The sequence below is a fragment of the Cetorhinus maximus genome, chromosome 24, assembly GCF_964194155.1.
Source record: "Cetorhinus maximus chromosome 24, sCetMax3.hap1.1, whole genome shotgun sequence".
Classification (NCBI taxonomy): domain Eukaryota; kingdom Metazoa; phylum Chordata; class Chondrichthyes; order Lamniformes; family Cetorhinidae; genus Cetorhinus; species Cetorhinus maximus.
The window spans coordinates 38807659-38823557 of record NC_135902.1 but is presented as its reverse complement, the minus strand read 5'-3'; the positions used below and the strand labels follow the sequence as shown (position 1 = coordinate 38823557).

Sequence of the window (15899 nt, the reverse complement as noted above, 5' to 3'; positions counted from 1 at the left end):
ATTCAGTACTGGATGCTGGATAAGTAGTCTAATAATTTAGCACAGTGGGGGAATCAAGAGAAATGGTGGTGAGGTAGAGCTGGACGTCACCAGTGTACATATGAAAACTAACGCTGTGCTTTTGGATGGTGTCACTGAGGGGCAGCATGTAGATGAGAAATAGGAGAGGGCCAAGGATAGATTCCTGGGGATGACCAGGGTTAATAGTGCAGGAGCAGGCAGAGAAGCCATTGCAAGTGATACGGTGACTACATTTAGAAAGGTAAGAATGGAACCAGGAGAGTGCAATCCTGCCCGGCTGGATGACGGTGGAGGGACGTTGGAGGAAGATGGTGTGGTTAACAGTGTCAATGGTTGCAGACAGGTCAAAAAGGATGAGAAGACTGACATCGCTACCTCAATGAGGAAGGATCTTGAATTGGTTTTGCATGCTTCGTGATAAGCAATGTCGTCAGTCACGATGCTGCTATTGACAGTCGAGAAAATTTCCTGGATAGTGATGGCTCTTAGTGCAGAAGCAAGAGCTGCTTGACCTCAGATAGCACTACTGAGTTGAATACATAAACATAGGAGCAGGAGTAGGCCATTCGGCCCATCATGTTCCGCTATTCAAACAGAACATGGCTGATCATCTACCTCAGTGCAGTTTCCCCCACTATCCCAATATCCCTTGATGTCATTGGTATACAGAAATCTATTGATTTGTCTTGATCATGCTCAATGCTTGAGCTTTCACAGCTCTCTGGGATAGCGAGTTCCAAAGATTCACCACCCTCTGAGTGAAGAAATTATTCCTCTTCTCAGTCTTAAATGGCCTGCCCCTTATTCTGGGACTGTGTCCCTTGGTTCTAGACTCACCAGCCAGGGGAAACATCCTATTTACATCTATCCAATCACACCCTGAAAGAATTTTGTAAGTTTCAATGAGATCACCTCTCATTCTTCGAAACTCTAGAGAATGCAGGTCCAGTTTCCTCAATCTCTCTTCATAAGACAATCACGCAATCAAACATAAAAAAATGTTTTTTGCTGTTTAGTGTTTGCATGCAAAATGATTGCACAAAAGTGTACAAATATGTGCAAAATATGCACAAAAAGTGGTCAAAAGTGCACATATATTCTAAACTGAAGACAATATATGGTAAACTACTTATTCTTCACAACTCAAGTTCTTTTCCATTAACAAAGGTCATAGGTAACCATTTGAAAACTTTTTCACATATTCTGCTGCCAAACAGTAATCCAACAACTAATCTTTTAATTTTGTTCTCTGCATTTACAATATTATGTATTGAATGCTTTAAAATAATGAACTAAATTAGACTCTTCAAGCCAACTTCAATATTTACTGGTCTCTCAAGGACTAACCGGTTGATTCAGGCCATTGTGATTCCGCATAAACGGGTAGAACGACCCAAGTTGTGTCCAGCGCACACAGAGTTCTTCAGTGGTGCTCTGCTGAAAACCACAGACATCCGCTCCAACAAGAGGAATCCCAAACATGTTAAACAGCATTATTGCTGTGAAAGACACAAGACAACGCACAAAGAGTTTTATATTTTTGATCTTTCACAATGCATATTTGACATTTAAATTGTATAATTGATTACCAATAAATAGCATGACTGCCCTCAGGAAAAATATTAAAAACATAGGTTTTAATATAAAGGCTTTGTTGCTGGCATAATACCCACAGCATGTTGATTCATAATGCGTTCATGCACACATAAGTTTGTATCTTTAGTCTCCTCAAGTGGAGATATGAAGAGGTAGAGGGATTAAAGAAAAAATAATGAGAAACACCTTGTACTTCTGTCATGTATATCCTAGTGGCCAATGTACAATAGCACAGGCAGAGCCGTTTGCTTCATTGTAAGACATGGACACAGTGGCAGCAATGTGTACCATCTACAAGATGCACTGCAGCAACTCACCAAGGCTCCTTCGACAGCACCTTCCAAACCTGCAACCTCCACCACCAAGAAGGACAAGGGCAGCAGGTGCATGGAAACACCAACACCTGCAGGTTTCCTGCCAAGCCACTCACCATCCTGACTTGGAACTATATCGCCGTTCCGTCACTGTCACTGGGTCAAAATCCTGGAACTCCCTTCCTAACAGCACTGTGGGTGTACCTACACCACATGGACTGCAGCAGTTCAAGAAGGTGGCACATCAACACCTTCTCAAGGGCAATTAGGGATGGGCAGTGATGCCCATATCCCGTGAAAGAATAAAAAGTTGCTTATATTTGGTTGAAGACAAACTTTTCTTCTTAGGAGTCATCTAAACTAACATATTGCGAGATATTTCTTTCCGTTGAATGTGATATCTATCGGTTCACAATAGTGTTAATTTTACTATGATATTGTTTTGGTACTGTAGGCATTAGAAAAGCACAATTAAATCTTACTGCTAAGCGGTGAAAAACAAAAAACTTGAAGAAAGACTATAGGCCTCTCCTCCAAACATTCCATAGCTTCACATTTTTAGAGGTAAATGAGAAATTGGTTGATTAATCACATAATATAATGGTCATGGTTATAAGAACATAAGAAAAAGCAGCAGAGGTAGGCCATTTGGCCTTTCAAGCCTACTCCGCCATTCAATAAGATCGTGGCTGATCTTCTACCTCAGTTCCATCTTCAGCATTACCTCCATAACCCTTGATTCCCATAGTATCCAAAAATCAATTGGTTTCATATATACTCAATGCCCCAGCATCCATAGCCATATGGAGAAGAGAATTCTAGAGATTCACAATCCTGAGTGAAGAAATTTCTCCTCATCTTAGTCAAAATTGGCTGACCCCTTATTCTGGTACTGTGTCCCCTAGCTGTAGATTCCTCAAGCAAGAGAAACACCCTGACAGAATCTACCCTGTCAAGACCCTTAGAATTTTACATGTTTCAACAAGATCACCTCTCACTCCTCTAAATTCTAGGGCGTACAGACATTGTCCATATGTCTCTCATCATGTAACAATTCCTTCATTCCAGGAAGCTGTCCAGCAAACCTTTTCCACTCCCTCTATAGCAAGTATATCCTTTCATAGGTAAGGAGACAAAAATTGTACATAGTACTTCAAGTGCCATCTCACCAAGGCCTTATATAATTGCAGTAAGACTTTATTCTTATACTCCAATCTCTTTGTAATAAAGGCTAACACACCATTTGTTTTCCTAATTTCCCATTGTGCTTGTTAAGTTAACTTTCAATAATTTATGTACAAGTATCAAAATTTTCCAGTCTCTAACTAAAACTATTCTGCTTTTCTATTTTATCTACCAAAGTGGATAGCTTCACACTTCTACATCATAATTCATCTGCCACATTCTTGTCCACTCATATTACCTGTGTATATCTCTTTTCAGCCCCTTTGCCTCATTATGCTCATCTAAGTTATTAATATAGATTGTACATATTGTACTTAGCTGAGGTTTGAGCACTGATCCTTGTAGTACCCCAGGCTGAAGCATGCGAACCTGAACCTGAAAATGACCTGTTTATTCTTACTGTTTTCTATCTGCTAAATTATGCTTGATCCATGCTCACGAGCCCAATTTTTTGTGTAATAGCTTTTTGTGTGACACCGTATCAAATAATTGTTGAAAATCCAGATACACTGCATCCTCAACGGTCCTGCCAGTTACAACCTCAAAAAACTCTTAATAGATTTGTAAAATACAATTTCTCTTCCATAAATCTATGTTGACTCTGCTGAATCATAATATGATTTTCTAAGTTATCAGTGTTACCGGGTCCCTAACAATAGATTGTAATAGATGATTGTAATAAATGACTGATATCAGACCAACTGGTCTATAGTTCCCTGTTTTCTCTCTCCCTCATTTTTGAATAGCGGGATTACGTTTGCTACCTTTCAATCCGTGTGACCATTCTAAAACCTAGGGAATTCTGGAAGATCAAAACCAGTGCATCCATTATCTCTGCATCCCCCTCTTTTAAAACCTTAAGGCACAGGCTATCAGGTCCAAGGAATTTGTTGGCTTTTAGTCCCATTAATTTCTCCAGTACTTTTTTTTTAACTAATACTCATTTCTTTAAGTTCCACATTGTCATTGCCCTTGTTTCCTCACTTTTCTCTGAATGTTTTTTGTGGCAACCATAAAGATAGATACACAGTATTTGTTTAATGTCTCTGCCATTTCCTTATCCTACATTACAATGTCTCCTGTCACTGACCAGGTAATCTGTTTTTGTGATGTTGATTGAGTAATAAATATTGGCTCGGACACTGGGATAATTCCCCTGTTCTTCTTCAAAATGGTGGCAAGGGATCTTTTACATTCACTGGAGAGCGCAGGCCTGGCCTTGGTTTAATGTCTCATCTGAAAGGCAGTGTGGCAGCCTTCAGTATTTCACTGGACAGTCAGCCTTGATTTTTATGCTCAGCTCTGGGAGTGGAACTTCAGCCCATAACTTTTTGACCCAGGAGTGAAGGTGCTACCAACTGAGCCACGCTGATGGTTATAACACAACTATTGGGATGTAAAACTTTAGCGTAGCAATTATACATTTTGAAAAGAATGCAAATTCATAAAGTTGAAGTTCTGGTTTTGGAAACACTCAGTTCAGGAAACCTCCTTGGAAAGTAGGATCGTGCTTCAGTTTGGTGTCAAAACTTCATGTTTATTTCCATACCTGGGATGGTATAATACATGTCATTCCAGCTGCTCGCGATGTCCCCAGTCCAGTGACCAGCATAATGGCCATGACTGGGGAATGTGGACCGCGAAATCACAAATGGACGTTTTCCTATTACCTTGATCAAAGCACTAAACATAAGGAAACAGGCAATGTTAAACAAAGGGTGGCTTAAAGTATGCATCAACCGACTACTGCCAATATACAATCTATTTTATATTTCTCAAATGATATTTGGTTATATTGAAACTACTTTTGTACGTTTCTTTCTTCAATGATGCATCATCACTTTAAAAGAAGTTGACAAGCCAGTTCAGTAATGGGCTTTTAAAATTAATAGGCAAAACATAGCACCCATGGTTGCTGCTGGCATCCCTCTGCCATATTTATCCTGTTGTAAAAATAAAAGACAGAATCTAGTCATTGGGTTCCATTGGCACCTGTGCTTTTATATTCCTTCTGGGGCGTTCTTAACCTCAATTTTAGAGCATCGCCACTACATTGATGAAATCATATATAACAAACATTACAATATTATTGTGTTTCTGCTGTGAGGATACTGATGTTGGAGAAATGTGAAGCAGTCAGGCTATGTTCTAGAATTACTGGCCACCAGGGTCAGACTCAAATAGAGGTGTCATGCATCAATAAACAAGTAATGATATTTTCTGTAACCTAAATGGATTCTGGGGCAGTGGGCTGGCTCTGGCTTTTAGAGTAGCTAGCATGTTGTTAATTCACAATCAGGAAACCAGCACCCCCTCACCCCCAAATGACTCAGTGACTTTGTTGAATGAGTAGCTGAACTATTGAGACTAAGATGATCCCATTTGGTTACTGGTTTGTGTTGAACTAAGTGATCTGAGCCAGAGCAATGTACAGGTGCTACAATTCAAATTGATGCCTTGGGTTATGGAGAACAAAAATCGATCAGGTTTTCTTCTCCTGTTTGCTATTCAGTGATTAATACTGGGCATGCGCACTTATGTGCATTTCGCGAGGGTAGGATTTCGCAGTGGATAGCTTGAAAATATGCATCTTGAAAGCTCACACATAAAGTACAGCCGTTTGCCAAAATACTGAAGATCAATCAGCAATGTCAAGCTGAATTAAAAATTTTGTTTTGAAATGTTTAAATATATCCTGCACAACATTCAAAAAGTATTGCCTTGCTACACTGAACAGTGCATCCATGTCCTATAAAATTATTGCATTGCTGTTTCAATTGTCACTCACTCATGGGAAGCAATGGCCTCAGTCAACCCATAGAGGTTGTGCAGGTTATAATGTGATGATAGATACTGTTTTCCAGACATACACAGTGTGCGAGATCTCAAATTTCCTCCAGTAACACCTGTAAAAGACAAACAGAAAACAGTCATTGTCATAATGAGCTGATTAAATTATTTGCCACAAAAATCAGAGGGCCAAGCACAACGAAGGAAAACGGAAAACAAATCACTTTTAAAAAAATTGTTCATAGATGTGGGCATCACTGGCTAGACCAGCAATTATTGCCTATCCCTAATTCCCCTGGAGAAGATGATGGTGAGGCACCTTCTTGAACTGCTGCAGTGCATGTGGTGTAGGTACAACCACAGTGCAGTTACGGAGGGAGTTCCAGGATTTTGACCCAGCGACAAGGAAGCAACACAATTTCATTCCAAGTCAGGATGGTGTGTGACTTGGAAGGAAACTTGCAGGTGGTGGTGTTCCCATGCATCTTCTGTCCTTCCAGGTGGTAGAGGTTGCGGGTTTGGAAGGTGCTGTCGATGATGCATTGATGAGTTGCTGCAGTGCATCTCGTGGATGGTACACACTGCTGCCACTGTGTATCAGTGGTGGAGTGTGTGAATATTTAAGGTGGTGGATGGGAAGCCAATCAAATGGGTTGCCTTGTCCTGGATGGTGTTGAGCTTCATGAGAGTTGTGGGAGCTTCACTCATCCAGTCAAGTGGACAGTATTCCATCACACTCCTGACTTGTGCCTTGTAGATGGTCGACAGGCTTCGGGGAGTCAGGAGGTGAGTTACACTCTGCAGAATTCCCAGGTTCTGACCTGCTCTTGTGGCCACAATATTTATATAGCTGGTCCAGTTCAGTTTCAGGTCAATTGTAACCCCCAAGATGTTGATAGTGGGGGATTTAGTGATGGCAATGCCATTGAATGTCAAGGGGAGATGGTTAGATTCTCTCTTGTCAGAGATGGTCATTGCCTGGCACTTGCATGGCGTGAATGTTGCCACTTATCAGTCCAAGCCTGAATACTGTTCAAGTCTAGCTACATATGGATGTTATCTAAGGAGTAGCAAAGGTGCTAAACATCGTGCAATCATCAGCAAAAATCCCCACTTCTGACCTTATAATGATGTTAGGAACTAGAGAGTTTAAGTAAGTTATATTTGCATTTTGGGCGTTAGGAATGAGCTTTGGCTTTAAGATTAAGTTTAATTTATTTTTCTGCATTGGTATGTTAAGAAAGGGGGGAAGTTTGAGTCAAAGGGAAAGAACAGGAATCAGGAATAGATATTGTTAAGAGTGAGGAGCTGAGAAAGGCTCCAAGCTTAAAGGGAAAAAGCTGCCGGATGCAGACTTGAAGCACAGCTGAGCATTTAAGAGGAAGTATGTGGAAGGCAAAGCTTGAAAGCATGTAGCCACCCGGGAGGGAGGAACGTCGGTAGGAACGTCGGTAGGAGAGTTCGAAACCTGGAGGTGGACTCTTGTGGAAGGCGTCTGAGAGAAAGCGTAGTTTTGGAGAAGATTCCAAAGCAGGTTCTTCGAGCGTGGAGATTGGAAACCCTCGTGTGAAAGATGGAGTTCAGTGAGACTGGTTAGCTCACGGTGTGACAAGCATCTGGGGGGAGTTAATGAGGGATCCATAGCATCTATTTGGGGTGGCATCTGTCACTTAGTTTCAGGGTGTGGGGAGCCTGACCACAGGTAGCCTACTGGTTTACATGGGCTGTGTACTTACTGTGAACATTAGAGTGTAAGAGAGCTTTTGTAACTTGTGTTATCTTTACGAATCTCTATATATCTGTAAAGGTATGATTGTGGATGAAGCAGTATTGTAATATAGTTCATCTTTTCTTGTTTAATAAATGTTTTTTTTGTTAAAAGTTCATCAGCCGACTCCTGTGACTCTGTTCAGTAGCCACTCTCCATGTTTCTAAACAAAAAATAAAAGTTAGGATCTATCAAGCCAGGTTCCACCCTGGGATCTGACTTGTCCAGCAGTAGCTGGGATCATAACAATGGCGGGAAGTTCATTGATGAGCAGCTGAAGATGGTTGGGTCTAGGACACAACCCTGAGGAGCTCCTGCAGCGATGTCCTCCAAAATCCACAACCATCTTCCTTTATGCTAGGTATGACTCCAATCAGTGGAAAATTTTCCCCCGGATTCCCATTGTCTTCAGTTTTGCTGGGGCGCCTTGATGTTTTGTTCAGTCAAATGCTGCCTTGATATCAAGGACAGCTACTCTCACCTCAAGTTCAGCTTTTATTGCAAGTTTGGACCAAGACTGTAATAAGGTCAGGAGCTGAGTCACCCTGGTGGAACCCAAACTGAGCAGCACTAATCAGGTTATTGCCAAGTAAGTGCTGCTTGATAGCACTGTGGACGACACCTTCCATCACTTTCCTGATGATCGAGAGTAGACTGATGCGGCAGTAATTGGCCAGGTTTGATTTGTCTTGCTTTTTGTGAACAGGACCTACTTGGGCAATTTTCCACATTGCCAGGTAGATGCCAATATTGTAGCTGTACTGGATCAGCTTGGCCAGGACTGCGATAGTTCTGGAGAATAAGCCTTCAGTACTGTTGCCGAAATGTTGTCAGGGCCCATAATCTTTGCAGTATCCGGTCCCTTCAGCTGTTTCTCGATATCACGTGGAGTGAATTGAACTGCCTGATGACTGCCATCTGTTATGCTGGGGACCTCAGTAGGAAGCCTAGATGGATCATCCAACCGACACTTCTGGCTGAAGATGGTTGTAAATGCTACGGCTTTGTCTTTTTCACTGATGAGCTGGGTTCCCTCGACATTAACGATTTTGTGCAGCCTCCTCCTTTGCTTAGTTGTTTGATTGTCCACCACCATTCATGACTGGATGTGGCAGGACTGCAGAGCTTAGATCTGATCTGTTGGTTGTAGGATAGCTTAGCTCTGTCCACTGCAAGCTGCTTCTGCTGCTTGGCATGCAAATAGTCCTGTGTTATTGCTTTAGCAGGTTGACACCTTATTTTTAGATATGCCTGCTGCTGCTCCTTGCATGCCCTACTGAACACTTCATTGAACCAGGGTTGATCTCCTGGCTTGATGGTAATGGTAGAGTGGGGAATATGCTGGACCATGAGGTTACAGATTGTAGTTGAATACAATTCTGCTACTGCTGATGGCCCTCAGCGCCACATGGATGCCCAGTTTTGAGTTGCTAGCAAAATCTATCCCATCTAGTATGGTGGTAGTGCCACACAACACAATGGAGGGTATGCTCAACGTGAAGGCTGATCTTAATCTCCGCAAGGATTGTGCCGAGGTCACTCCTACCAATCCTGTTATGGACAGATGTGTCTGCGACAGGTAGACTGGTGAGGATGAGGTCAAGTAGGTTTTTCCTTCTTGTTGGTTCCCTCATCATGTGCCGCGGACCAAGTATAGCAGCTTTGTCCTTTAGGATTTGGCCAATCTGGTCAGTAGGGGTGCTACTGAGCCACTCTTGGTAATGGGCATTGAATTCCCCCACCTAGAATACATTCTGTGCCTTTGCTACCTTCAGTGCTTCCTCCAAGTGATGCTCAACATGGAGGAGGACTGATTCATCAGCTGAAGGGGATGGCGGGGGGAGTGCGGATGCTGGTGCGATAGTGGCAATCAGCAGGAGGTTTCCTTGCCCATGATTGACCTGATGCCATGAGACTTCATGGGGTCTGGAGTCAATGTTGAGGACTCCTGGGGTAACTCCTTCCCAACTGTATACTACTGTGCTACCACCTCTGGTGGGTCTGTCCTGCCAGCAGGACGGGAAACACCCAGGGATGGTCATAGTGGTGTCTGGGACATTGCCTGTCAGATATGATTTGGTGAGTATGACTATGTCAGGTGGTTGCTTCATTAGTCTGTGAGACAGCTCTCCCAACTTTGGCACAAGCCCCCAATGTTAGCAAGGGAAGACTTTACAGGGTTTACAGGGCTGGGTTTGCTGTTGTCGTTTCTGGTGCTTAGGTTGATGATGGGCGGTCTGTTGGGTTTTATTCCTTTTAGACTTTGTGGCAGTTTGATACAACTGAGTGGCCTGCTAGGCCATTTCAGAGGGCATTTAAGAGTCAACCCACATTGCTATGGGTCTGGAGGCACATGTAGGCTAGACCAGGTAAGAACGGCAGATTTCCTGATTTTCTTCCCTAAAGGACATTTACGACAACGGCTTTGTGGTTGCCACTACGGAGACTAGCTTTTAATTCCAGATTTATTAATTGAATTTAAATTCCACCAGCTGCCATGGTGGGATGTGAACCCTCAGAGCATTAGCCTGGGCCTCTGGATTACTCATCCAGTGACATTACCACTATGCCACCATCTCTCCGCTAAACAATTATGTACAAAATGCAAAAAAATACCTTAACCATTACGGCAAAGAAATTGTACAGAAAAGTTGAAAAATATTTCTTGCTTTTGCTAATGAATTGGCTTTTACCTGGTACATAAGGAGGATTTTCCAAATTGTTGTTTGGGCAGCCATTTATTGCTCCAGTAACAAAGTTGGATGGTTCATTCATATCCTGTGAAGCAAATAACTTATTTTTATTTAATTAATGTTGTTAGCTTAAATAAAAATGTTAATTTCAGTCAGGCCAGACAGATACATCTTCCTCCACATCTCTCAGACAACCCCCCCACTGATTTTCAGCTTATGGCACCCCTTCAATATTGCATTCTCTAAACTTCAAACATGCTCAATTCTCTGTCTAAACCTACAGTTTGTACCAGTTGCTACAAGTACTTTTTCACAAATAAAGGCAAATTAACTACAAAACACAGATTTGTCCTGAATAAATCCTTATATTGAACATTCCAGTTGCCTTCCTTCTAAAGTTTACATTTCATTGCAATTTGTGCATGATATAGAAGCTGATGATTCTGGGAGGTAATAAAAATGGCAGTGTATGATCATTTACACTTAGAAGTCTTTTCATTTTAAACATATAAAATAATACAGTTCAACATATACTCTTGTTCTAGCTGGTTTTTCACCATCTGATCAGACTTAAACACGCACGGATGAACATGCCTGGAATGACCTTTGTAGAAAGGGCTACATTCATACTACTGCATGGTCTTTGTGGCTAGGCAGATCTAGGAAAAACGTCGGGAGCAAAATAAAGAATTGTTCCTCGCCTTCATCGACCTGACCAAGGTGTTTGATCCTTTAAATTGTGAAGCTCTACGGACCATCCTCCAACGCTTTGGTTACCCGTTGAAGTTTGTTACCATCCTGAGACTCCTGAATGACAACATGACCACCACCGTCCTGAATAGAGGATCTGAAACTGACACCTTTCACATCTGGACCAGGGTCAAACAAGGTTGTGTGATCGCTCCCATCTTGTTCACCATTTAACTGACCATCATTGTCCACCTTATTCGAGATGACCGACCACCTGGTGTCAGCATTCAGTATTGCCTGGATGGGAAGCTCTTCAACCTTGGTTGCTTCCTGGCAAAAGCAAAACTCACCACCATGGACACCCATGACCTTCGGTTTGTGAATGACTGCTGCTTGATGGCTCACTCTGTACAGGACATTCAAAGGACTCTTGACCTCTCCAACACCTCGTATAAGAGGCTTGGCCTGTCCTTAAACATCATCAAGATGAAGGTCTATCACCAACCTTCCCCAGGACAGTTGGGCATCCCTCGCGCCATCCACATAGATGGGGTGGCTCTGGGGTTTGTGCAGCACTTCCCTTATCTCGGCATCCACTTCTCCCAAGGGACTACCATTGAGGAAGAAATCCAACACCGAGTTAGCTGTGCCAGTGCTGCCTTCTTCAAGCTGTGCCAACATGCCTTTGACAACAGGGGCCTTTGGAAGTCAACAAAGGTTCTGGTTTATAAGGCCATTATGTTGACCACCCTCCTCTACTGCAGTGAAACATGGACTGTCTGCCGACGCCACATAAAGATCCTTGAGAGCTTCCATCAGCTGTGCTTGCATCAAATCCTGGGGATCAAGTGGGAGGACCACTGGGCTAACGTGAGCGTCCTCCGAGAAGCTGCGTCTACCAACTTTGAAGCCCTGCTCCTGCTGAACCAACTCTGATGGACAGGCCATTGCATCCAGATGCCCAAAAACTGCCTCCCTCAGCAGGTTCTCTTCTCACAGCTCTCCATTGGCCAATGCTCAAAGGGCAGCCAAAGGAAAAGGTATAAGGACACGCTCAAGGTCACCGTAAAGTACGGAGGCATTAACACCATTGATTGGGAGGAGAGTGCTGCTGATCGCTCGGTATGGCATCACCTGGTCCATCACGGCTCAAGTCACTTCAAGGCTCAGTGACTTGACAGCAAGCAGAACAGCTGTAGCAGAGGAAGGAGAAGGAAGCCAGCCTGGGGCTGTGATTTCCCCTCCCCTGTGAAACAATATGTCCCCATTGGATCCAGAATTGGGCACTTCAGTCATTTGAAGTCTTACCAAACCTGATGGGCGTCATCCACAATTCTGAGGGACCGCTGCCACCAACGATGATGATTACTACATTACAACAAGTGGTGAAAGCAGTGCCATTTTTAATACAAAAGCATGACCTGTTTCTTGAAGAAAAATATCTTCAGTATTTCAATGCTGCCATTCAACAGCAATAACAAACTTGTAAGTGGCTATACAGATAATTGGGTAGAGCCTGGTTAAGTGACAGAAAGGACCAAATATATATCCTCAGTTTTCCAGTAATGCTTGTCCTCTTGTATTTTACTGTGTTTATGCAATCCAGCCCAATAATTCAGTCATTTTGTAAGTTAACATATTTCCATTAACCAATAATTTGAATTAAATACTTTAAATCACACAGCTAAGTAGAAAATTAGTGCTAGAGGTATCTGAATTATCAAATATTTTGAATAATGCAACTTCAAATGAAGAATACATTTTGAATGAGAAATGAAATGCACATTGCATTACTCTGCACAGCTTTACCAATCAATTCATCACAAGACAGAAATTTTTAGGTTAGTTTGCATACTTACAATCCACAACCCATCAAAATGCACTTTATCATGAAACTCCTTAATGTTCTTGTACCACCAGGTATGGGTTTCTGGGTTTGTAAAATCTGGGAAAGCAGTTGGACCAGGCCAAACCTAAACAAAATAGATCAGAATACAATGTAAATTTTAGAGACTGGGTGGTGTGCAAGCTCAAATCCAGTCTAGCCGGGTGGGATGAGAATCTCTCTGCTGGTTGCAACGCGCAATGGGTTCGGATCGTCTTGTGTTCAGTATGTCATGGTAATTAACTTCAATGCAGCGTCATTTGTGATTTTATTTAGAAAGCACTCAAGGGGTAGTGTGAGAACTTTTAAAAATCATGTTACATTAAGGTGTGCTCAGGCACATTGCTGTTACAGAATATAGAAGAGATTTACACTCCATCAAACCTTTTGATGCGCAACAGTGCTTATACTAACACTGGATGCCTAACTCTCATTTTATTTCAATTGAAATTAAACTTCATCCTGACCCTTATTATAGAAATTCACAATGACTAGTTCTGTTTCACTCAATGCAATTCAGATGCTCATTTGTACGTCTCCTTATACAATTTAAATAAGATAAGATTTTAAGACATACATCTCCAACTCAGAGATGCTTAATGATGATGGTGCCTGTTGTACAATATTATCTTAAAGTGATTGTACTAGTGAGATACGCATTCAAACGTAACTTCACAATAAACTGACTGCATCATCACAACTAATGGCAATTATGTCTAATGGAATTGCACTTGGATCCATGCACAGGTACTGAATTAGCAGAGTTTGAAATGAACAGTCTTTTCTCATGGATGAATGAAACTTTTGGATAAAGGTGCTGTCCTGAGAGTGACTTACTAGTGAGCTTGCAGTTGATACTTTCAGAACCCTTAACAGCACTTTCAGTAAATATTTTTTTCCCTGGAAGATTTATAGATCTTTTTCATTTCTTCATACGAAGGAGCTTTGGTAAAATAACACAGTTGTTGTCACTTACAATTTAGCAAATGGAAAAATTAAATGTAACATCGAAATTTCTCATAGCTGCACTGACCTTTCCTATCAATGGTTGGCCAGTTTCATTTTTGATAAAAACACCTCCCTTCACACCGTCATCATATGGTTTGTATTTCCCTGGTGTCTGCGTACTGCTGATACCAGGATCCTACAGTAGAAAGCAAAAAGCTGTCAGTGTTAAGAATCCTTAAGGAAAATAGAGTTGGAGAGACCCACAACAGATACACAACCCAACTTCAAAAGCTGACGACAAATAAGTACCATAGCATGTTAAGAAGTCACGTGAACATGTGTCAACACTGGACAAAAGCAAGATTGCCTGCCATGTGGTTGAATAACAGATCAATGCTTAGCATGTCTAAGTTCACATTGCAAGCATTGCCATTTGGTTGATGTACCAGAGAGCAGTTGGCACCCATCGGATTGTATTCCAAAAGAGTTGGTGTCTTCAAGAGCAGAAATATTTTGTGTTGGGGAAGAAAAAGGAGTACTGTACCAAACACTGCATTATTTTATTCTGAAAAACAAAAACTCCACATTTTTTATATGTATAACAGAAAATGCTGGAAACATTCAGCAGGTCTGGCAGCATCCACATTTTTAAAATAGATTTGCAATCTCACATTTCTTGCTCATAAATCTGATTTCTAGCATTCATCTGATGCTGACAGCTCAAGTTCACAATACATAGGCTGAGAAATCATAAAGGTAGTTTCAGGCAGTCTTTTGTCTTTCCTGAAGAATCAACAATATTCTACATTCTGAATTTCTTACACCTCATGCAGTATATCATTAATAGAAAAAATTCCAAAACTGGAAAAATGTCAACTGAATTTTCTGTTTGTAGAGAGGCATCCTAAGGGAATTTCCTGAACACATCAGCAGTACACACACTGTTTGGAACCACCACCCCAGCTTGAACAGAAACTCAGAATCTTTTGCCAAGGAGCAGGCAAAATTGTTCAGGTCTGCTCAGTACTACTACGCTTCTTACCTACTACTTGATGGTTTTCATGAGCTATGCCTACTTCATGGTGCTATTGAGCTTCATAAATCCTTTATATATCATATGCTATGTTCACTATAACCCATGTTCTGTTTTTTAACTTCCTGCAGGCATGGATGATCATTCCTTGCCCTTCCCCAAACCCACAAGAAATACACACATTAAACTCTGGATTGGAATGTTTCAATCCCTGCACTACCCACAGCAGAGAAAATGTAATCCAAATCAGTCCACCACTGCCTCACAACTTCACACTATGGAGAAATCCACAGTACATACAGCTTAAGAACTATACAGATGTGGGAAATGAAAGGAAAGGAAAGAGCATCCCTGGAGGAAATTTAACATTTATATCTATTTTAAATTGTTGGTGCATTTTTATGTCAAACATGAAAATTTCTATTCTTAATACTGGGATCAAAGCAATGGTTGAAATATTTTATTATTCTTGGATAATGTGTGTTTCTTCTCACCACGATCATGACGTATTTCAAGCCCTTCTGGTGGAACTCTTTTACCATCTGTGCATAGTCTCCAAAGTGCTGCAAATTGTAGGTGAAGTCCTTTTTCTGGTCCATATAATCTAGGTCATTCCACTGTACATCCTACAGGAAGGAAAACCATGAACAAAAAGAACAATCCAGTATCCTGCTGATAATCAGTGAAGCAGAGGGGTGCATCATCCATACATTTTAAACTCCCTTCGCTATTTATTCTACTTCACTATCTGTTCTTACATGTCCAGAGTAAACAAGTGAAGAGGGCACTCAGTACAGCGCATATGCTCTGCCAAGTTGTGTTAACACAACCCTACCACAATTAAGCACCTCTTCCTTGAGGTGTTTCCCTGCCTGGTTGATGCTCTGCAACTACAAAGCCTCCATCTAACTAGGTGACTTCAGGCCAATCCACACCCAGCAACCTACTCTGAAGACTCCGCTCACATTTTGACAGT

The 15899-nt window shown here is 41.7% G+C and overlaps 1 protein-coding gene across 5 annotated transcripts in view; it reads right to left on the bottom strand.

Moving 5' to 3' along the window:
* LOC144699801 (lysosomal alpha-glucosidase-like) overlaps window positions 1–15899 on the bottom strand; it is a 125073-nt gene that overhangs the window by 16526 nt on the left and 92648 nt on the right. For all 5 annotated transcript variants that reach the window (XM_078571051.1, XM_078571050.1, XM_078571054.1 and 2 more), the window contains exons 8-14: window positions 15418–15549; window positions 13976–14086; window positions 12917–13030; window positions 10368–10452; window positions 5905–6022; window positions 4666–4799; window positions 1369–1520 (exon numbers count right to left, since the gene is read on the bottom strand). In XM_078571051.1, coding sequence (XP_078427177.1) covers window positions 1369–1520; window positions 4666–4799; window positions 5905–6022; window positions 10368–10452; window positions 12917–13030; window positions 13976–14086; window positions 15418–15549 — 846 coding nt within the window. The remainder of the gene's footprint in view (window positions 1–1368; window positions 1521–4665; window positions 4800–5904; window positions 6023–10367; window positions 10453–12916; window positions 13031–13975; window positions 14087–15417; window positions 15550–15899) is intronic.